The 22,595-nt window shown below is 47.2% G+C and overlaps 1 protein-coding gene across 7 annotated transcripts in view; it reads right to left on the bottom strand.

Annotated features, from left to right (window-relative positions):
- Positions 1-22,595, bottom strand: part of VIT (vitrin) — a 1,755,407-nt gene that overhangs the window by 373,762 nt on the left and 1,359,050 nt on the right. For all 7 annotated transcript variants that reach the window (XM_069234891.1, XM_069234890.1, XM_069234889.1 and 4 more), the window contains one exon: positions 21,686-21,789. In XM_069234891.1, coding sequence (XP_069090992.1) covers positions 21,686-21,789 — 104 coding nt within the window. The remainder of the gene's footprint in view (positions 1-21,685; positions 21,790-22,595) is intronic.

Genomic DNA, 22,595 nt, shown 5'->3' with positions numbered 1-22,595 from the left:
GAGTTAGCAAAATAACCCAACCCAAGACCCTGAAAAGTGAGTGCAAAGTGCACCAAAGTTCCCCTAAGGACAAAATAGTCGTGTTAGAGGGAGAATGCAAGGAAAACACAAATCAGTAATGCAACAACGATGGATTCCTGTCTGAAGGTACCTGTGGAACAAGGGGACCAAGTCCAAAAGTCACAAGCAGCTCGGAGATGGGCAGATGCCCAAGAAATGCCAGCGGTTGGTGCAAAGAAGCTCTTACTAGGCTGAAGAACTGTGAATACTGCAGGAACGACAAGGGCTAGAGACTTCCCCTTTGGAGGATGGATCCCCCACGCCTTGGAGAGTCGTGCAGAAGTGTTTTCCCGCCGGATGGACGCCAACAAGCCTTGCTACACGCAAATCGTGCGTTTGGCGTTTTTGGACGCTGCTGGGGCCCAGGAGGGACCAGGAGGTCGCAAATTGGACCTGCAGAGAGAGGGGACGTCGAGCAAGACAAAGAGCCCTCGCTGAAGCAGGTAGCACCCGGAGAAGTGCCAGAAACAGGCACTACGAGGATGCGTGAAACGGTGCTCGCCGAAGTTGCACAAAGGAGTCCCACGTCGCCGGAGACCAACTTAGAAAGTCATGCAATGCAGGTTAGAGTGCCGTGGACCCAGGCTTGGCTGTGCACACAGGATTTCCGCCGGAAGTGCACAGGGGCCGGAGAAGCTTGCAAAGTCGCGGTTCCCAGCAATGCAGCCCAGCGAGGTGAGGCAAGGACTTACCTCCACCAAACTTGGGCTGAAGAGTCACTGGACTGTGGGGGTCACTTGGACGGTGTCGCTGGATTCGAGGGACCTCGCTCGTCGTGCTGAGAGGAGACCCAAGGGACCGGAGATGCAGCTTTTTGGTGCCTGCGGTTGCAGGGGGAAGATTCCGTCGACCCACGGGAGATTTCTTCGGAGCTTCTGGTGCAGAGAGGAGGCAGGCTACCCCCACAGCATGCACAAGCAGGAAAACAGTCGAGAAGGCGGCAGGATCAGCGTTACAGAGTTGCAGTAGTCGTCTTTGCTACTATGTTGCAGGTTTGCAGGCTTCCAGCGCGGTCAGCGGTCGATTCCTTATCAGAAGGTGAAGAGGGAGATGCAGAGGAACTCGGCTGAGCTCATGCATTCGTTATCTAAAGTTTCCCCAGAGACAGAGACCCTAAATAGCCAGAAAAGAGGGTTTGGCTACCTAGGAGAGAGGAAAGGCTACTAACACCTGAATGAGCCTATCACAAGGAGTCTCTGACGTCACCTGGTGGCACTGGCCACTCAGAGCAGTCCAGTGTGCCAGCAGCACCTCTGTTTCCAAGATGGCAGAGGTCTGGAGCACACTGGAGGAGCTCTGGACACCTCCCAGGGGAGGTGCAGGTCAGGGGAGTGGTCACTCCCCTTTCCTTTGTCCAGTTTCGCGCCAGAGCAGGGGCTAAGGGGTCCCTGAACCGGTGTAGACTGGCTTATGCAGAATTGGGCACCTCTGTGCCCAACAAAGCATTTCCAGAGGCTGGGGGAGGCTACTCCTCCCCTGCCTTCACACCATTTTCCAAAGGGAGAGGGTGTCACACCCTCTCTCAGAGGAAGTTCTTTGTTCTGCCATCCTGGGCCAGGCCTGGCTGGACCCCAGGAGGGCAGATGCCTGTCTGAGGGGTTGGCAGCAGCAGCAGCTGCAGAGAAACCCCAGGAAGGGCAGTCTGGCAGTACCAGGGTCTGTGCTACAGACCACTGGGATCATGGAATTGTACCAACAATGCCAGGATGGCATAGAGGGGGCAATTCCATGATCATAGACATGTTACATGGCCATATTCGGAGTTACCATGGTGAAGCTACATATAGGTAGTGACCTATATGTAGTGCACGCGTGTAATGGTGTCCCCACACTCACAAAGTTCAGGGAATTGGCTCTGAACAATGTGGGGGCACCTTGGCTAGTGCCAGGGTGCCCTCACACTAAGTAACTTTGCACCTAACCTTTACCAGGTAAAGGTTAGACATATAGGTGACTTATAAGTTACTTAAGTGCAGTGTAAAATGGCTGTGAAATAACGTGGACGTTATTTCACTCAGGCTGCAGTGGCAGGCCTGTGTAAGAATTGTCAGAGCTCCCTATGGGTGGCAAAAGAAATGCTGCAGCCCACAGGGATCTCCTGGAACCCCAATACCCTGGGTACCTCAGTACCATATACTAGGGAATTATAAGGGTGTTCCAGTAAGCCAATGTAAATTGGTAAAAATGGTCACTAGCCTGTCAGTGACAATTTGGAAGTAATGAGAGAGCATAACCACTGAGGTTCTGGTTAGCAGAGCCTCAGTGAGACAGTTAGGCACCACACAGGGAACATATACATGCACACCTATGAGCACTGGGGCCCTGTGTGACAGGGTCCCAGTGACACATACATATAGGCCACAAACTTATGAGCACTGGGGTCCTGACCAGCAGGATCCCAGTGACACATAACAAACATACTGAAAACATAGTGTTTTCACTATGAGCACTGAGGCCTGGCTATCAGGATCCCAGTGAGACAGTGAAAACAGTGACAAAACCCTGACATACACTCACAAACAGGCCAAAAGTGGGGGTAACAAGGCTAGAAAGAGGCTACCTTCTCACACAACCCCCCCCCAAACGAAGGACAATAAGGCTAACCTTGGCCAGTTGAGACTTTATTGTCTAAGTGGTGATAAGTAGAGAGTAGCTCTGCAATAGACTGGTTACTCCCTTTATCATCCACTATATGGTTACTTCCCTGTGGGGATGTAAACCACCCTGTTTGAAGTTTTTTAGCTAACCAACAATGTGAAGATGTATTTTCAGAGTTTCTATCAGTAAGTTTTAGTTGAGAGCAGTGGGAATTATCCACTGAACCTATTTGTAATGATGGAAATGCCAGACAGGGATGCTGTCTCAGTAAAGCCATAGCTGGGCAAAAACGTTGTCCATTTGGCTGGAAGAGAGAACAGGGATGCTGTTTCTCTTGAGTTGGAGCAGGGCAGGGATGCTGTCCTATGAGCTCCACACTAGGGCAGGGATGCTGTCCTAAGTGTTGTGAGGCAGTACAGGGTTTCTGCACTAAAGTTTCTCTGGGAGGGTTGGAGGGATGCTCCATGTTAACTAAAATGGTGCTCTTTTTCTCACCAATGTTAGTTATCCCACAGAGAGGTACTTCCACCTCAGGGAGTACAGTTTTGCCAACTGATGATTCCCTTGGAACAGGTGCCACCCCAGGAGAGGTTTCTCCCACCACAGGAATGGTATCCTGAATGGTAGGGTGGTTAGGGGATACTGTGATACCCTTTTTACCTGTTGATGGAGAGGGATCCTGAGTTTTCAGGCCTTCTCTCCTTTGCTTTTTCATTTCACTTGAAATGAGAGGGAACAATTCCTCAGGGATGCCCAGCATGGCTGCATGGGCATAAAACTCTACATCAGCCCAACCTGAGGCCTCTAGGTCATTACCTAAGAGACAGTCTACAGGTAAGCTAGGTGATACCACCACCTGCTTAGGGCCAGTAACTCCACCCCAACTAAACTGAATTATAGCTAAGGGAAGAAACTTAGTGGAGTTATGGACATCAATAATTGTATACTGTTGTCCAATGATGTGTTGTTCAGGAGGCACTAGGTTTTCAGTCACCAAAGTGAAACTGGCACCTGTGTCCCTGTAGGCCAAGGCCTCAACACCATTTATTGAAACTGTCTGCCTGTACTTATCCATTGTAAGGGGACAAGCAGCCAGTGTGGCAAGGCCAATGCCACTAGGTGTGACAGAAACTGTCTTGGGACTGATGACATCAGTTTCCACTATGGACCCATAAGTGAACCCAACTACACCCTTTGCTTGACTGTTGCCAGCAGTCCCACCACTAGTACCACTACTGCTAGGGGCACTAGAGCTTGATGTATTAGTGGTGGTAGGCTCAGGGGGTTTACCTGGACAGGACTTATCCCCTGGCCTATGGCCTCTATTTTTACACACAAAGCACCAAGGCTTTTTAATGTGTGCAGGTTGGGAAGAAGAGGAAGAATTTGTTTTATCCCCACCCTCTGAAGAGTGTTTAAGATTTGAAGTGGGATGTTTGGTTTTACCCTTATCCCCATGCTTATCTTGAGATTTTTCACCATCTTTCTTCTTATTGCCATCTTTGTCACCCCCTGTATGAACTTTTCTGTTCACCCTTGTTCTGACCCATTTGTCTGCCTTCTTTCCCAATTCTTGGGGAGAGGTCAGATCAGAGTCTACCAGGTACTGGTGCAACAAATCAGACACACAATTATTAAGTATATGCTCTCTCAGGATTGTGTTATACAGGCTTTCATAATCAGTAACTTTACTGCCATGTAACCACCCCTCCAAGGCCTTCACTGAATGGTCAATGAAATCAACCCAGTCTTGTGAAGACTCCTTTTTGGTCTCTCTGAACTTTATCCTGTATTGTTCAGTGGTTAAGCCATAACCATCCAGGAGTGCATTCTTAAGAACTGTAAAATTATTGGCATCATTTTCTTTCACTGTAAGGAGCCTATCCCTACCTTTTCCACTAAATGATAGCCATAGGATAGCAGCCCACTGCCTTTGAGGGACATCCTGTACAGCACAGGCCCTCTCAAGTGCAGCAAACCACTTGTTAATGTCATCCCCCTCCTTATAAGGGGGAACTATCTTGTGCAGATTCCTGGAATCATGCTCTTTTGCAGGATGACTATGGGGAATACTGCTGCTGCCACCATGGGTATCTAAACCCATTTTCTGTCTTTCCCTCTCTATTTCTAAAGACTGTCTATCCAAATCCAGCTGTTGCTTCTTGAGCTTCAGTCTGGTTTGCTCCACTCTCAATCTATTGAGCTCCCTTTCCAACAATCTGTCATCAGGGTGGGTGGGAGGGACATTTCTAGATACAGAGGTATGATGGGAATGAACAGAAGGAGACCTGTCCCTTACAGAGGGCACCCTAACAGCTTGGCTACCAGTATAATGTGAGAGCACATCATCAGTATGATGTGATTCAACCTCTGTACCAACTATGCTAGACTGTCTAGTAATGGGCAGGCTGAGAAGTTTCTTTCCTGAACCTTTTCCTGGGGGAGTCCCTGGATCAGATTGAGAACCATTAGCTACTTTTTCTACAGATTGGGCACTTATGGCCTTATCCTGTACTCTAAGCATATTAATTAACAGTTCTAAAGAAGGATTCTTCCCCACACTCAAACCTCTCTCTATGCAGAGACTCCTTGCTCCTTTCCAGCTAAGGTGATCATATGCAAGTTTGGACAGTTCAACTTTTTGGCCTGTGCCAGACATTTTTTAGAGAGAGTTAAAGTGATAGACCAAGAGAAAAAAGTTTTCAGAACTTTTTGGAAAGACAGAAAAAAACTTTTTAAACTTTTAAGAACTTTTTGAAAGTTTAGAAGTACTTTTCAGCACTTAGAAAAGAGTGAAAAGAGGAAATGCAAAACTTTTTGGCTATGTGTATATACACTGACCTTGTTTTGTATATTTTTCTCTTATGAAAAGTACAATGACAAGAGTGGTAAGTAGTCTCAAAGCACTTATCCCACCACTGCACAACCAATGTAGGAGGCTGGACTGGCTTGTAGTGAGTACCAAGGGGTACTTGCACCTTGCACCAGGCACAGTTATCCCTTATTAGTGTATAGGGTGTCTAGCAGCTTAGGCTGATAGATAATGGTAGCTTAGCAGAGCAGCTTAGGCTGAACTAGGAGACGTGTGAAGCTACTACAGTACCACTTAGTGTCATATGCACAATATCATAAGAAAACACAATACACAGTTATACTAAAAATAAAGGTACTTTATTTTTATGACAATATGCCAAAGTATCTTAGAGTGTACCCTCAGTGAGAGGATAGGAAATATACACAAGATATATATACACAATAGCAAAAATATGCAGTATAGTCTTAGAAAACAGTGCAAACAATGTATAGTTACAATAGGATGCAATGGGGAAACATAGGGATAGGGGCAACACAAACCATATACTCCAGAAGTGGAATGCGAACCACGAATGGACCCCAAACCTATGTGACCTTGTAGAGGGTCGCTGGGACTATTAGAAAATAGTGAGAGTTAGCAAAATAACCCACCCCAAGACCCTGAAAAGTGAGTGCAAAGTGCACCAAAGTTCCCCTAAGGACAAAATAGTCGTGTTAGAGGGAGAATGCAAGGAAAACACAAATCAGTAATGCAACAACGATGGATTCCTGTCTGAAGGTACCTGTGGAACAAGGGGACCAAGTCCAAAAGTCACAAGCAGCTCGGAGATGGGCAGATGCCCAAGAAATGCCAGCGGTTGGTGCAAAGAAGCTCTTACTAGGCTGAAGAACTGTGAATACTGCAGGAACGACAAGGGCTAGAGACTTCCCCTTTGGAGGATGGATCCCCCACGCCTTGGAGAGTCGTGCAGAAGTGTTTTCCCGCCGGATGGACGCCAACAAGCCTTGCTACATGCAAATCGTGCGTTTGGCGTTTTTGGACGCTGCTGGGGCCCAGGAGGGACCAGGAGGTCGCAAATTGGACCTGCAGAGAGAGGGGACGTCGAGCAAGACAAAGAGCCCTCGCTGAAGCAGGTAGCACCCGGAGAAGTGCCAGAAACAGGCACTACGAGGATGCGTGAAACGGTGCTCGCCGAAGTTGCACAAAGGAGTCCCACGTCGCCGGAGACCAACTTAGAAAGTCATGCAATGCAGGTTAGAGTGCCGTGGACCCAGGCTTGGCTGTGCACACAGGATTTCCGCCGGAAGTGCACAGGGGCCGGAGAAGCTTGCAAAGTCGCGGTTCCCAGCAATGCAGCCCAGCGAGGTGAGGCAAGGACTTACTTCCACCAAACTTGGGCTGAAGAGTCACTGGACTGTGGGGGTCACTTGGACGGTGTCGCTGGATTCGAGGGACCTCGCTCGTCGTGCTGAGAGGAGACCCAAGGGACCGGAGATGCAGCTTTTTGGTGCCTGCGGTTGCAGGGGGAAGATTCCGTCGACCCACGGGAGATTTCTTCGGAGCTTCTGGTGCAGAGAGGAGGCAGGCTACCCCCACAGCATGCACAAGCAGGAAAACAGTCGAGAAGGCGGCAGGATCAGCGTTACAGAGTTGCAGTAGTCGTCTTTGCTACTATGTTGCAGGTTTGCAGGCTTCCAGCGCGGTCAGCGGTCGATTCCTTATCAGAAGGTGAAGAGGGAGATGCAGAGGAACTCGGCTGAGCTCATGCATTCGTTATCTAAAGTTTCCCCAGAGACAGAGACCCTAAATAGCCAGAAAAGAGGGTTTGGCTACCTAGGAGAGAGGAAAGGCTACTAACACTTGAAGGAGCCTATCACAAGGAGTCTCTGACGTCACCTGGTGGCACTGGCCACTCAGAGCAGTCCAGTGTGCCAGCAGCACCTCTGTTTCCAAGATGGCAGAGGTCTGGAGCACACTGGAGGAGCTCTGGACACCTCCCAGGGGAGGTGCAGGTCAGGGGAGTGGTCACTCCCCTTTCCTTTGTCCAGTTTCGCGCCAGAGCAGGGGCTAAGGGGTCCCTGAACCGGTGTAGACTGGCTTATGCAGAATTGGGCACCTCTGTGCCCAACAAAGCATTTCCAGAGGCTGGGGGAGGCTACTCCTCCCCTGCCTTCACACCATTTTCCAAAGGGAGAGGGTGTCACACCCTCTCTCAGAGGAAGTTCTTTGTTCTGCCATCCTGGGCCAGGCCTGGCTGGACCCCAGGAGGGCAGATGCCTGTCTGAGGGGTTGGCAGCAGCAGCAGCTGCAGAGAAACCCCAGGAAGGGCAGTCTGGCAGTACCAGGGTCTGTGCTACAGACCACTGGGATCATGGAATTGTACCAACAATGCCAGGATGGCATAGAGGGGGCAATTCCATGATCATAGACATGTTACATGGCCATATTCGGAGTTACCATGGTGAAGCTACATATAGGTAGTGACCTATATGTAGTGCACGCGTGTAATGGTGTCCCCACACTCACAAAGTTCAGGGAATTGGCTCTGAACAATGTGGGGGCACCTTGGCTAGTGCCAGGGTGCCCTCACACTAAGTAACTTTGCACCTAACCTTTACCAGGTAAAGGTTAGACATATAGGTGACTTATAAGTTACTTAAGTGCAGTGTAAAATGGCTGTGAAATAACGTGGACGTTATTTCACTCAGGCTGCAGTGGCAGGCCTGTGTAAGAATTGTCAGAGCTCCCTATGGGTGGCAAAAGAAATGCTGCAGCCCACAGGGATCTCCTGGAACCCCAATACCCTGGGTACCTCAGTACCATATACTAGGGAATTATAAGGGTGTTCCAGTAAGCCAATGTAAATTGGTAAAAATGGTCACTAGCCTGTCAGTGACAATTTGGAAGTAATGAGAGAGCATAACCACTGAGGTTCTGGTTAGCAGAGCCTCAGTGAGACAGTTAGGCACCACACAGGGAACATATACATGCACACCTATGAGCACTGGGGCCCTGTGTGACAGGGTCCCAGTGACACATACATATAGGCCACAAACTTATGAGCACTGGGGTCCTGACCAGCAGGATCCCAGTGACACATAACAAACATACTGAAAACATAGTGTTTTCACTATGAGCACTGAGGCCTGGCTATCAGGATCCCAGTGAGACAGTGAAAACAGTGACAAAACCCTGACATACACTCACAAACAGGCCAAAAGTGGGGGTAACAAGGCTAGAAAGAGGCTACCTTCTCACAATGGTCCCCAGAAATCTGGAAGTGCTTAATATAAATCGGCAGGAATTCTGTCTGGGCCAGGGGCTTTCTCAGAGGGGCAGTCTTGAATGGCTTGTTTAACATCGTCCACACTTATAATTTTGCTGAATGCCAGACTTAGCTGATCATTTCCAGCAAGCTTCAGACAGTTTAACATTTCTGATTGAACATTTGTCTCTGTAGGAAAGTACCATCTTGCCTGGCATGTTACCCCCATTTTTCACTGTATATATGTTGTTTTAGTTGTATGTGTCACTGGGACCCTGGTAACCCAGGGCCCCAGTGCTCATAAGTGTGCCTGAATGTGTTACCTGTGTAGTGACTAACTGTCTCACTGAGGCTCTGCTAATCAGAACCTCAGTGGTTATGCTCTCTCATTTCTTTCCAAATTGTCACTAACAGGCTAGTGACCAATTTTACCAATTTACATTGGCTTACTGGAACACCCTTATAATTCCCTAGTATATGGTACTGAGGTACCCAGGGTATTGGGGTTCCAGGAGATCCCTATGGGCTGCAGCATTTCTTTTGCCACCCATAGGGAGCTCTGACAATTCTTACACAGGCCTGCCACTGCAGCCTGAGTGAAATAACGTCCACGTTATTTCACAGCCATTTTACACTGCACTTAAGTAACTTATAAGTCACCTATATGTCTAACCTTTACCTGGTAAAGGTTAGGTGCAAAGTTACTTAGTGTGAGGGCACCCTGGCACTAGCCAAGGTGCCCCCACATTGTTCAGGGCCAATTCCCCGGACTTTGTGAGTGCGGGGACACCATTACACACGTGCACTACATATAGGTCACTACCTATATGTAGCTTCACAATGGTAACTCCGAATATGGCCATGTAACATGTCTATGATCATGGAATTGCCCACTCTATGCCATCCTGGCATAGTTGGCACAATCCCATGATCCCAGTGGTCTGTAGCACAGACCCTGGTACTGCCAAACTGCCCTTCCTGGGGTTTCACTGCAGCTGCTGCTGCTGTCAACCCCTCAGACAGGCAGCTGCCCTCCTGGGGTCCAGCCAGGCCTGGCCCAGGATGGCAGAACAAAGGACTTCCTCTGAGAGAGGGTGTTACACCCTCTCCCTTTGGAAAATGGTGTGAAGGCAGGGGAGGAGTAGCCTCCCCCAGCCTCTGGAAATGCTTTCTTGGGCACAGATGTGCCCAATTCTGCATAAGCCAGTCTACACCGGTTCAGGGGACCCCTTAGCCCTGCTCTGGCGCGCAACTGGACAAAGGAAAGGGGAGTGACCACTCCCCTGACCTGCACCTCCCCTGGGAGGTGTCCAGAGCTCCTCCAGTGTGCTCCAGACCTCTGCCATCTTGGAAACAGAGGTGCTGCTGGCACACTGGACTGCTCTGAGTGGCCAGTGCCACCAGGTGACGTCAGAGACTCCTTGTGATAGGCTCCTTCAGGTGTTGCTAGCCTATCCTCTCTCCTAGGTAGCCAAACCCTCTTTTCTGGCTATTTAGGGTCTCTGTCTCTGGGGAAACTTTAGATAACGAATGCAAGAGCTCATCCGAGTTCCTCTGCATCTCTCTCTTCACCTTCTGCCAAGGAATCGACTGCTGACCGCGCTGGAAGCCTGCAACACTGCAACAAAGTAGCAAAGACGACTACTGGAACTCTGTAACGCTGATCCTGCCGCCTTCTCAACTGTTTTCCTGGTGGTGCATGCTGTGGGGGTAGTCTGCCTCCTCTCTGCACTAGAAGCTCCGAAGAAATCTCCCGTGGGTCGACGGAATCTTCCCCCTGCAACTGCAGGCACCAAAAAGCTGCATTACCGGTCCCTTGGGTCTCCTCTCAGCACGACGAGCGAGGTCCCTCGAATCCAGCAACTCTGTCCAAGTGACCCCCACAGTCCAGTGACTCTTCAGTCCAAGTTTGGTGGAGGTAAGTCCTTGCCTCACCTCGCTAGACTGCATTGCTGGGAACCGCGACTTTTGCAGCTACTCCGGCCTCCGTGCACTTCCGGCGGAAATCCTTTGTGCACAGTCCAGCCTGAGTCCACGGCACTCTAACCTGCATTGCACGACCTCCTAAGTTGTTCTCCGGTGACGTGGGACTTCTTTGTGCGACTTCGGGTGAGCACCATTTCATGCATCCTCGTAGTGTCTGTTTCTGGCACTTCTCCGGGTGCTACCTGCTGCTAAGTGGGCTCCTTGTCTTGCTCGACGTCCCCTCTCCCTCCTGGTCCAATCTGCGACCTCCTGGTCCCTCCTGGGCCACAGCAGCATCCAAAAACGCTAACCGCACTATTTGCAGCTAGCAAGGCTTGTTGGCATTCTTTCGGCGGGAAAACACTTCTGCACAACTCTACAAGGCGAGTGGGATCCGTCCTCCAAAGGGGAAGTCTCTAGCCCTTTGCGTTCTTGCAGAAACCGCAGCTTCTTCTGTGCAATAGAAGCTTCTTTGCACCCGCAGCTGGCATTTCCTGGGCATCTGCCCCTCTCCGACTTGCTTGTGACTTTTGGACTTGGTCCCCTTGTTCCACAGGTACCCCAGATTGGAAATCCAGTGTTGTTGCATTGTTGGTTTGTGTCTTTCCTGCATTATTCCTCTAACACGACTTCTTTGTCCTTAGGGGAACTTTAGTGCACTTTGCACTCACTTTTCAGGGTCTTGGGGAGGGTTATTTTTCTAACTCTCACTATTTTCTAATAGTCCCAGCGACCCTCTACAAGGTCACATAGGTTTGGGGTCCATTCGTGGTTCGCATTCCACTTTTGGAGTATATGGTTTGTGTTGCCCCTATCCCTATGTTTCCCCATTGCATCCTATTGTAACTATACATTGTTTGCACTGTTTTCTAAGACTATACTGCATATTTTTGCTATTGTGTATATATATCTTGTGTATATTTCCTATCCTCTCACTGAGGGTACACTCTAAGATACTTTGGCATATTGTCATAAAAATAAAGTACCTTTATTTTTAGTATAACTGTGTATTGTGTTTTCTTATGATATTGTGCACATGACACTAGGTGGTACTGTAGTAGCTTCACACGTCTCCTAGTTCAGCCTAAGCTGCTCTGCTAAGCTACCATTATCTATCAGCCTAAGCTGCTAGACACCCTATACACTAATAAGGGATAACTGGGCCTGGTGCAAGGTGCTAGTACCCCTTGGTACTCACTACAAGCCAGTCCAGCCTCCTACATCCACCCAAGTCTTGGCTGGAATGACAGTATCCATAGATGTCTCACGTTTATCATTCAACAATGATGAGTTAACCACACGCCAAAATGCAGTTGTGTCTTTAATTTTACTTGCATCCATCAATTCCTCCCACGCAGATTCCCTTAGTTCGACTTTCCTTTTGGCAAGTGCTTCTTTATAATTTTTCCTAGCAATTTTAATTGATTTTCGATCTTCGGGAGAAGCATTGATTGTTTTCTTTAACTTGCTTAAGTATGTGGTACATGCATGATTAAACCATCTTGAGCCATTGACTTTGTTAGTGCGAGAGGGCTGTAATTTCTCCGCCATATACTTTGTCAAAGAGGAAAATGCACGGACAATTTCATGGGGGGCCCTATCTTCATCCAGGGATGTCATAACATCTGACCATTTATTCAGGAATAAATCCTTAAAGAAGGTGTTACTATTTATCTTTCCCCATTTGATTGTGAGTCCTTTTTGGGATGAGAGCTTCATAGCGGGGTGTCGCTTCCCTCTTCTTGAATCGCTCGTCAGGTCCAAGTTAATCACAATAGATAAGGGGTTATGGTCACTAATACAGGTCGGGGTCACCCTGAATTGTCCTGCAATAGAGGATAATTCTCTAGAATAAATAATATAATCAATAGTAGTATGAGTATCCCCCCTTACAAATGTTGGTATCCCTCTAATAACTATTATGGGGAAAAAAAGATAATTTGCTGTTATCAGAGAGTTAAGAGCATTCCCATATGTGGAGTGTTTAAAATGTTGAATGGGATTATCATTTTCGTCCAAAAGTCCACAGCAATCCAAGAGCTCTGGCTCACACAGGTGGGCATTAAAATCACCAGCCCAGACTATTCTTAGGTCCTTTTTGCTAATAGTTGTTACCTTATGTTTTAACGTCTCCAAACTACTAACCACACTTATATCAGAACTGTCAAAGGTATTATTATAATAGTTTATCAGTAGTATATAAAATGGCTCTACTAATTTAAAAGATAAAGCCAGAAAAAAAGGAGATGTGCCCATAACACGTGCTTCCATCCCTCTGGCCTCTACAGATAGAAAAGTAACCAGGCCGCCCTTAGCTCTACCTGCGGAGGCCTTAGTTGCAGGAACACTATGGGGGTTATTCTAACTTTGGAGGAGTGTTAATCCGTCCCAAAAGTGACGGTAAAGTGACGGATATACCACCAGCCGTATTACGAGTTCCATAGGATATAATGGACTCGTAATACAGCTGGTGGTAAATCCGTCACTTTTCCGTCACTTTTGGGACGGATTAACACCTCCTCCAAAGTTAGAATAACCCCCTATATGTGGTATAACCATTACTATGCGGGGATTCTGTGAGCCAGGTCTCCTGGCAGCAGATAAAAAGATTTTCCGTCACTAATTTTATCCAGTCAGGGTTTCCAATTTTTTATTTTAAACCTGCAACGTTCCAGGAAATAATCCCTAGGGCTGTCATACCCTGTGTGTCATATATATCGGGGGCTCCCTTGGATTGCGTGAAGGACTGTGGCAGTATTTTGTCTCCAAAGGGCCTTGAAATAAAGGCTCAATTACTGATGGTCAATCTAACTGCTCTAGTGAGGTCAGAGGCTCATACCTGTTAGACAGTGTCAAGACAGTATAAGGGGAGTTAGAGGGACCAGGGTTGCTAAAATTCTGATTCCCAGGATGAGTTGGATCAGGATAGCATGGATTTAATGTCGGAACAATAAACTTAGTCAAACGTTGTACTCTTATAGGCCCTACAGATGGTCTCATAGTCGAAAGATGGGGATACAAAGCATTGACAGTCCAGGGACTCCTAAAGTTTATTATAATACAGTCCCTAGATGATGCTTTAGGGGATGAGCCAACCCAAGGGACCCTTCTTGCAGTTAAAATGTCCCTATGGAAATCTACCCACCCTCCCGAATGCTTTCCTACCCAATGAGTCACTTTGTTTAACAGTGACACATGGGACTCGTGGTGAGTATTTTCTAGTATAGGGAAATTTTCCAGGATTAAAATATAGGGGGCACATGCCAGCGGAATCCTCGGGCAGGCTATTTGAGTTCTTGTAATCTCATGACCCACTAAGCCTTCCCGTTTGGTTGTACCCCACTGAGACTGTACTTTTATAGAATCCTGGACTACCTCTGAATTCAGAGGTTTTTGGGTTGGGTTCTGGGCAGGAGTCAATCTATAGTTTTGGTGCTGGTAAATGGGCGGAGCTGGTAAGCATTCAGGGACGGAATGATTATTCTGAGGTTCTGCCCTCAATGGTATAGGGTTTATGTTTATTATAAGCTCAACCTTCTGCTCGAGGATAGCCAATCTCTCCAGAACTGATGAACACAGCTTTTTTATATCTCTAAGTTGATCTTCAATCTGAGAGAAACAAGTTATAATTGGATCCGGATTTTTACAATCTTTTGGCTGTTTCCCTATAATTTGTTTTTTTAGAGGGTTAGATAGACATTTCCTCTTGTTCTTCTTAGTTCCTGATAGGGGCTTTCCAAAGGCATACCTGTCTGCAGGAGATCCAACTTGATCTATGGGTGTTACTGCAGTATGGGGGGGAATTACTTGCCTGCTTTTTTTTGGGTTGGACTCTCTGGAGTTGTGGGAGTAATTAAATCAATTTCTGTTGTTACACAAGAGTTTCCTGTCTTAGTCTTGCTTAATGAAGATATTACAGGCAAAATCCTTCCCTCCCCCCCACCCTTTCCTGCTTACTCAAGAGACGACTCTAGAGTGGCTTCTACTCTCCCTATCTCCGTCTCAATGGCGCCCATTACTGAAGTTAGGTAGCTTGTTATCAAACTAGGTGGGGGGCCTCCTGAATGGTATCCCTTCCCCCATTGTCTCCTTTACGTTTTCCCATTAAGGCATGCTAATCCTTTATCCAAGAAAGAGGCGCCGTATATTTCTTTAATAGGTGTATTGGTCTCAGTGCCCCAGGCTAGGAAGAAGTAAAGCCGAGTTATACTCAGGACCTATCCTCTGTCTTGGGGGAAATTGTCCAGCCACAACTTCCTGCCACACCAAACCCCCTCAAGTTGTAGCACTGTAGGCCTTGCTGTCGCCGAGCGCGTATTGCGCGTATATAAATCAGCAGGGTACAAAGGACGAACTAAATTAAAAGTAAATTTTAAATACCCAAGTCACAGATGGCGAAGACTCCTCTCTGCCTTCCTTAAGTCAGCAGCTCTCCATAAAACCAGGGCCTCCAGTAGATAAAGAAAAAATTAAAGGGAGGGGGCCCAGCCCAGTCTCTTCCTGGCGTTGACGGGCGAAGGACGGGCCCGCCCTTGGCCCAGGCTTTGCCCGGGCGCCGCCCGCGTGCGTCCCACGAGGCGGGAGCGCGTCCTCCAATTTAAAGGGCTCCTGCCCTCCTCCTCACAGCAGCAACAACGCACGCTTTCCGCGAGGTGGGAGCGCATCCTCCAATTTAAAGGGCTCCTGCTCTCCTCCTCACAGCAGCAACAACGCCCGCTTCCAAAGTTACTAATTGCGAGGGCACCCTTGCACTAGCAGAGGTGCCCCCACATTGTACAGGACCAATTTTCCGGACATCGTGAGTGCGGGGAAACCATTATAAGCTTGCACTACATATATGTCAAAACATATATGTAGCTTCACAATGGTAACTCCGAATATGGCCATGTGAGGTGTCTAAGATTGTGAAATTGAACCCCCAATCCAAATCTGGTATTGAGGGGCCAATTCCATGCACCTTGGGGGCTCCACTGTGGACCCCCAGTCCCGCCAAACCAGCTCTCTGAGGTTTCCACAGCAGCTCTAGCTGCTGCCACCTCACAGACAGGTTTCTGCCCTCCTGGGGATTGAGCAGCTCAATCCCAGGAAGGCAGAACAATGCATTTCCTTCAGGAGAGGGGTGTTACACCCTCTCTCTTTGGAAATAGGTAGCCTGCCAGAGAGTCTGGAATTTATTTGAAGGGCAGAAACGGTGCCCTCCATGCATAATCCAGTCTACACCAGTTCAGGGACACCCAGTCCCTGCTCTGGGGCGAAACTGGACAAAAGAAAGGGGAGTGACCATTCCGGTGTCCATCACCACCCCTGGGGTGGTGCCCAGAGCTCTTCCAGAGTGTCCCTGGTGTTAGCCATCTTGGAATCCAAGGTGTGGGGACCCCCTGGGAGCATCTGAGTGGCCAGTGCCAGCAGGTGACATCAGAGACCCCTCCTGATAGGTGCATACCTGGGTAGGTAGCCAATCCCACTCTCAGGGCTAGTTATGGTCTCTCCTCTCTGTGTTTTCTCAAATTGGGTTTGCAAGACTCCACCAGGGCTCCTCTGCATCCTCCGCTTCAGATTCTGACCTTCAGATCAACCGCAGACTGCTCCAGGAACCGCTGGAACTGCAACAAAGTATCCAGGAAGGCTACTGTGACCTGCAACTTCAGCTCCAGCCAGCAACTGCAACAGTTTCCAGGTTGTGCACGCTCTGAGAACTGCCGGTCTTCACCCTCCATCAGAAGAACTGAAGGAATTTCCTCTGGAGTGACAGAGTCACTTCCCTGCTTCAGCAGGCACCTCTCTGCAACCACGACCTGTATGCTGGGACTCCTCTCCTGTCAACGAGCATGACTCCTGGAACACAGGTTATGGACCGAAGTGATCCTGTCTCTCCAAAGGTCCAGCTGTCCAAATTTGGTGGCGTTAAGGGCTTGCCTCCCCGTGCCCAACAGTACCGCTGTGCATCGCATCCTCTGCAGCTCCTTGGGCTTCTGTGCACTTCTTCCAAAAGTCCTTCATGCACAGAGTAGCCCAGGTCCCCAGCACTCTATCCTGCGACGCTCAGCTCCCTGAGTTGTTCTCCAGCGGCGTGGGATCCTTTTGTGTATTGCTGTGATGACAGCACTTTGCAACTCCTTTATCCCCGTGTCCTGGGACTCCTGTGGGTGCTGCCTTGTCTTCTGAGAGATCTCTGAAGTGTTCAGAGCCCACTCTGTCTCCTCAGTCCGAGTTGGGACCCCCAGGTCCCTCCTGGGTTCAGGCAGCTCCTCTTTGACGCAAAACGCGTTCTTGCGTGAACCAAGGCTTGTTGGCAGAATCCAGCCATGCAAACAGCCTGCACCCAACAACTCGACGTGGGACATCTGCACCAAGCAGGAACCCGCAGCTATCTTCTTTGGTGCATTTCTGTACTTTTCTTCCAACCGGAGAATCCACTTTTGCACCTTCTTCCTGGTTGACAGGGGCTCCTATTCTTCCTGGACTCTTAAGGAATCCATCATTGGTTGCTTGCAGTCTTGCTTGGATCTTGCATAATTCTTCATCACGACTTCAAGTGTGTCCTGAGGAAACTTGCTGTACTTTACTCCTGTTTTCCTGGGCTCTGGGGTGGGGTATTCTACTTACCTTTCGTGTTTTATTACACTCCCAGTGCCCCTCTACACTTGCCTAGGGGGGAATTCGTCATTCACATTCCACTATTTTAGTATATGGTTTGTGTTACCTCTAGGCCTATTGTAACCTGTTTTTCACTGTTTGCACTATTTACTTACTGTGTACTTACCTGATTTTGGTTACTAGTGTATATATTGTGAATAATATTTACCTCCAGAAGGAGTATTGCCTCTAAGATATTTTTGGCCTTGAGTCACTAAAATTAAGTACCTTTATATTTGGTAACACTGAGTATTGTCTTTTGTTGTGTATAAGTACTGTATGATTATAGTGGTATTGCAAGAGCTTTCCATGTCTCCTAGTTCAGCCTTGGCTGCTCTGCTACAGCTACCTCTAGACAGCCTAAGCTGCTAGACACTGCCTACATTTACAGTTTTACCTTAGGTACCCACTACAAACCAGGCCACCCTGCTACACCTACTTAGACAAGGGTGTATACCTCTGCTTCCTAGAGACCCCATTTCTAACAAGTACCATTAGTAGAAGATCTCGCCTGTATCCTTCAGGAGAGTTCTTTTATAATGAACGTGTCAAAAAAAAAATCTCTTGACATGTAGGTCGAGGGAAGATTTCCCACCTTCAGCACTAGTCTGTTCAGTGGTTTATGCTGACAATGTGGTTCTTTAGCAATCATTTTTCATGGGTGGGGCCTATCAGAATACAGTTGTGGTGAGATGTCAACATCAGACTTCATGTCCAGGGAAGACCTAGAAACTTTTACATTTAGCTCTGGGTTAAGCGCCACAGCCGTTCCCCTGAACCCTGACTCCAGATACTAACCGAATATTTTACCGTCATATGAGCAGTTTATGTTCACTCTGACTCATTTGCAGTCTACCAGCGTGTCCTGTTTTGCCGCCAGGTTCTCCGCCTGAGTTCGCAGCACCTTTCATTCCCCAGTTAAGGCACAGTCCTGCACCTCTGGCCTTCAGCTGCCCCACCCTATCTCTCCCCCAAAGAGCAGTAGTCGGCACGCCTTGGGCACACTGTTTATCGACAAGGGTGGCTGCGCTGTCCTCGGCACTTACTGCATCAGTCTCCATTTTTGTCATCCACTCTTGAAGGGCTGGTACTTTGTTACCTCACTTCTTCTTGCTCCAGAGACCATCGCCTGCCTGATGCGTTCGAAAATTTCAGCAAAGGGGATCCCTTTCAATCTTGCCTTTGGTCTCAGTCATCATGGCTGTGCCCATAATGCAATTCTTCTATCTTGTCAAGAGGTGGTCGGACAGATTCCTTTCATTGGAGATGGGCCGCTGAGTTCACTACTGAATGTTAGTTATTATTATAATTCTTGACAGTATCATTAATGTCAGCCAATAGGCCCAGTTGCTTTATCTTAGTTGCGATGAGAACTAGGTGTATGGTAATTTATCATAATCTTACAGTGCAAATCCAGCTTTTCGTGAGAACAGGTCATGGTTGAAGTGGAGGCAGGAATGTGGAAGGGAATGTGAAAGTACTCAGAAAAGTCAAATAGGAAAGACGAGAAGCATTTGATATTGTCTGGAATGGTGAAGAAGATATTGAGAATTGTGCTTGACTAGTGCGTTGGCTGGGAGGAATGCTAGAACCAGTTGTAAAAGAACACATCATTATGTTGGAATTCGTAGACTTTCAAATTTGTGTGCAGATAGATAGGTTCTGGAGGGGGATAATACCACCACAAATTTAAACCTTTCAAGCTTGTCATTAAGGGACACATTTAGGACAAGTGGTGCTGCGCTATGTGCAGTGCCACTTTTCTGGCACCCTTTACCGTCTGCCCTACCACCATCATGTGTGTGCCATATTTAAAATACGGTGCACCATGGTGCAGAGTAGTGGGCAATAACATCATTTTTTTATGATGGTAGTGATGTACTCTGCAGGAGTAGTGCCAAAATATTGGCTTTACTCCTGCAGAGTACATAGGGGCCATTGTATTCAATGGCATGCTCCCTTTTAACACCTGCTCTGAGCAGGCATTAAAAGTGCCACAAAATATGACGCAAGGAAATCTCTTAGATTTCCTTGTGCCATTTTTTGGCCCTCCCTAACGGGGGAATGCCCCCTTTGCATCCAGAATGCCTGGCGCATGCATAATGTAGCGCAAAGGATTACAAATTGGCACAATGCATGTATTGCCTTGTTGGGCCACATTAGCGTTAAAATAAATGACCGAAATGTGGCACAAGGTGGTGCTAGGGGATTATAAATATGCCCCTAAGTGTGTGTGGAAATAGATCTGTATTTGAGAATGCCATTGAGAAAAAAAAACTGCAATGCAACCCTACTTTTACATGGCCTGTCAACAAAAAACGTATTGTTTCCACGAAGTACTATCAAGTACTATCAAGTTTTTCATAAATGGAAATTCTGTGTTCAAAATGAGATTGAAGATTTTATGATGATCAATGTTGGCAAAAATGGTATTAAGAATCATGCATATCGGATTCCATTTAGTGCTTTGACTGGAAATGTATGATTGTAAGGGGCATATTTATACTCCGTTTGCGCCGAATTAGCGTCGTTTTTTTCGACGCAAATTCGGCGCAAAACTAACGCCATATTTATACTTTGGCGTTAGACGCGTCTAGCGCCAAAGTATGGGCAAATAGCGTAATTTTTTTGCGTGAACGCCTTCCTTGCGTTAATGAGATGCAAGGAAGGCGTTCCCGTGTAAAAAAATGACGGCGACGCAAATGCGTCGTATTTATACTCCCGGGCAAAAATCAAGCCCGGGAGTGGTCGGGTCAAAAAACCCCGCATTTGCGCCACTTTTTAACGCCTGGGTCAGGTTAGGCGTTAAGGGGCCTGTGGGCTCAAAATGAGCCCACAGGTGCCCTCCCCTGCCCCCAGGGACCCCCCCTGCCACCCTTGCCCACCCCAGGAGGACACCCAAGGATGGAGGGACCCATCCCAGGGACATTCAGGTAAGTTCAGGTAAGTATAAAAAAAAAAAAAACTATATTTTTTTTTGGCATAGGGGGGCCTGATTTGTGCCCCCCTACATGCCACAATGCCCAATGACCATGCCCAGGGGACATAAGTCCCCTGGGCATGGCCATTGGGCAAGGGGGCATGACTCCTGTCTTTACTAAGACAGGAGTCATGTAAATGGCGTCTGGGCGTCGTTTAAAATGGCGCAAATCGGGTTAAGACGATTTTTTAGCGTCAACCTGACTTGCGCCATTTTAAGACGCCCTAACGCCATTTTTCCCAACGCCGGCGCTGCCTGGTGTACGTGGTTTTTTTCCACGCACACCAGGCAGCGCCGGTCTGCTTGCGCCGGCTAACGCCATTCAATAAATACGGCGCCCGCATGGCGCTTCAGAATGGCGTTAGCTGGCGCAACATTTTTTGGCGCTAAACTGCGTTAGCGCAGTTTAGCGTCAAAAAGTATAAATACGGGCCTAAGTACATATAACGGGGAGGGAGGCTTAGCGATTTTCATTCTTACTGCTGACATATGCATTTCTGTGAAAGTCACACGTTAACTTCTGCTAAGGCAGCTACAGCCTTGTACACTTCGAAGGTTGTTTAAGTGAATATCATAAAATTAGGTAATAGTAACATTTGTTATTTACAGTGCTGGTGGTTGGAAGCAGCACACGTGCTGTACGAAGAGCAGCATAAATATATTATTATTAATCCTTTTAGCATTATTATTACTATTATTAGGTATTTGATATGGATAAGGCTGTTTTTGTTTGCGAGTTTGGAGTGAAAGCTTTTGGGGCACAAGTAGGCGTGACAGAGGTAAGGAATGGATGTAGGCACATTATTGAGTTCATTGGTTGAGTCAAACAATGGTGATTTCACTTGAGAGTTTTGCAGATATGTTGCGAGTTGCAGAGTGTTGACTAATTTCCATACAAAGTGGTGAGATTTAAGTAAGCCTGTCTCAAAGAGGATGGCAAGTCATAAGAACGGGACATTAGATATACTTCTGCTTCCGTAGGTTAAACATCAACATTCTACGAAACTGCTGTCTAAGCACAAGTCTACTGACTGTGATGAGGAGCAAAGTACGAGGGTCAGAGAGGACAAGAGAAAGGAGTATGGCAAATGGTAGGGGAAAAGGAGTACACATAGGGGTAACAGTAGGTAAAGTAAGACTCTGGATAAGGTAAAACTAATGTAAATATGATAGGGGTAGGAGCATGGTAAATAGTGTATTTGTAGGAATACAAGTAGGCACAAGTGTGGAAGAATTAGTGGGAACTAGGGGAGAAGGAGAGGTAGGTTTTAGATCGGCTGACTCAAAGCACCCATTTCTGCATTTGACCTTAACTGGCTGCCAACATGCTCATGTATTGTAGACATTAAACTCTATCATGACCTACCCACATTGGAAAGTCCTCCCTTCTGCTGGATCCTTTCTATGGCAGCTTGCACATCTTTGGACTTAGAATAGGTTTTCAGCCCAAATTCCGTTGATGGATCATCTCTGTGTGGTGTGATAGAATCATAACGATTTTTTCAATTTTTCATATTTTTTTAGTTTCATAGAAACCACCAAGAATTAATTCAAACACAAAGGAAATATTAATATTTAAGACAAGGTATACCAAACATAAAAAATCGTAATAAAAAGAAATCTATGAATTGCTTTTATTTGAACATAATGTTTAGCATTTTCAGAAAATTAGAGTATATTAATTACCCGATTCAACACGAGCATAAGATGCTTATTTTTATGTACCTCTAATGGGTGCAGAAGGCAGAATGATGAAAAATGCTTTCTTCCTCTAGCAAACATAGCCAGCATAGGCTGTCCGTGATGGCATCAGTAGGTGATTGCATTGGATGCTAATTTACCCCACTGTTTTGAATGATCTACTTGTATTCGAAGTGACATCACTAGATTATGAGTGACATCATGGTACCATGGTGGATTACACAGTATGCTAATTTCCCTCACTGTTCCTTGAGGTACTGTAGGAGGCTGGCCTGGCTTGTAGTGGGTACCAGAGGTACTTACACCTTATGCCAGGTCCAGTTATCCCTTATTAGTGTAGAAGAGGTGTTTCTAGAAGCTAAGGCTGATAGAAGGTAGCTATGTCAAAGCAGCTTAGACTGAACTAGGAGAAATGTAAAGCTCCTACTATACCATTGGTGTCTTATGCACAATGTCATAAGAAAACACAATACACAGAAGTACTAAAAATAAAGGTACTTTGGCCCATATTTATACTTTTTTAGCGCCGCATTTGCGTCGTTTTTTGACGCAAAAGCGGCGCAAACTCACAAAAT

This window comes from Pleurodeles waltl, chromosome 5, assembly GCF_031143425.1.
Source record: "Pleurodeles waltl isolate 20211129_DDA chromosome 5, aPleWal1.hap1.20221129, whole genome shotgun sequence".
In the NCBI taxonomy this organism is placed as follows: domain Eukaryota; kingdom Metazoa; phylum Chordata; class Amphibia; order Caudata; family Salamandridae; genus Pleurodeles; species Pleurodeles waltl.
Note: the sequence above shows the minus strand (reverse complement) of the source record. Positions and strands in the feature narration are given on the sequence as shown.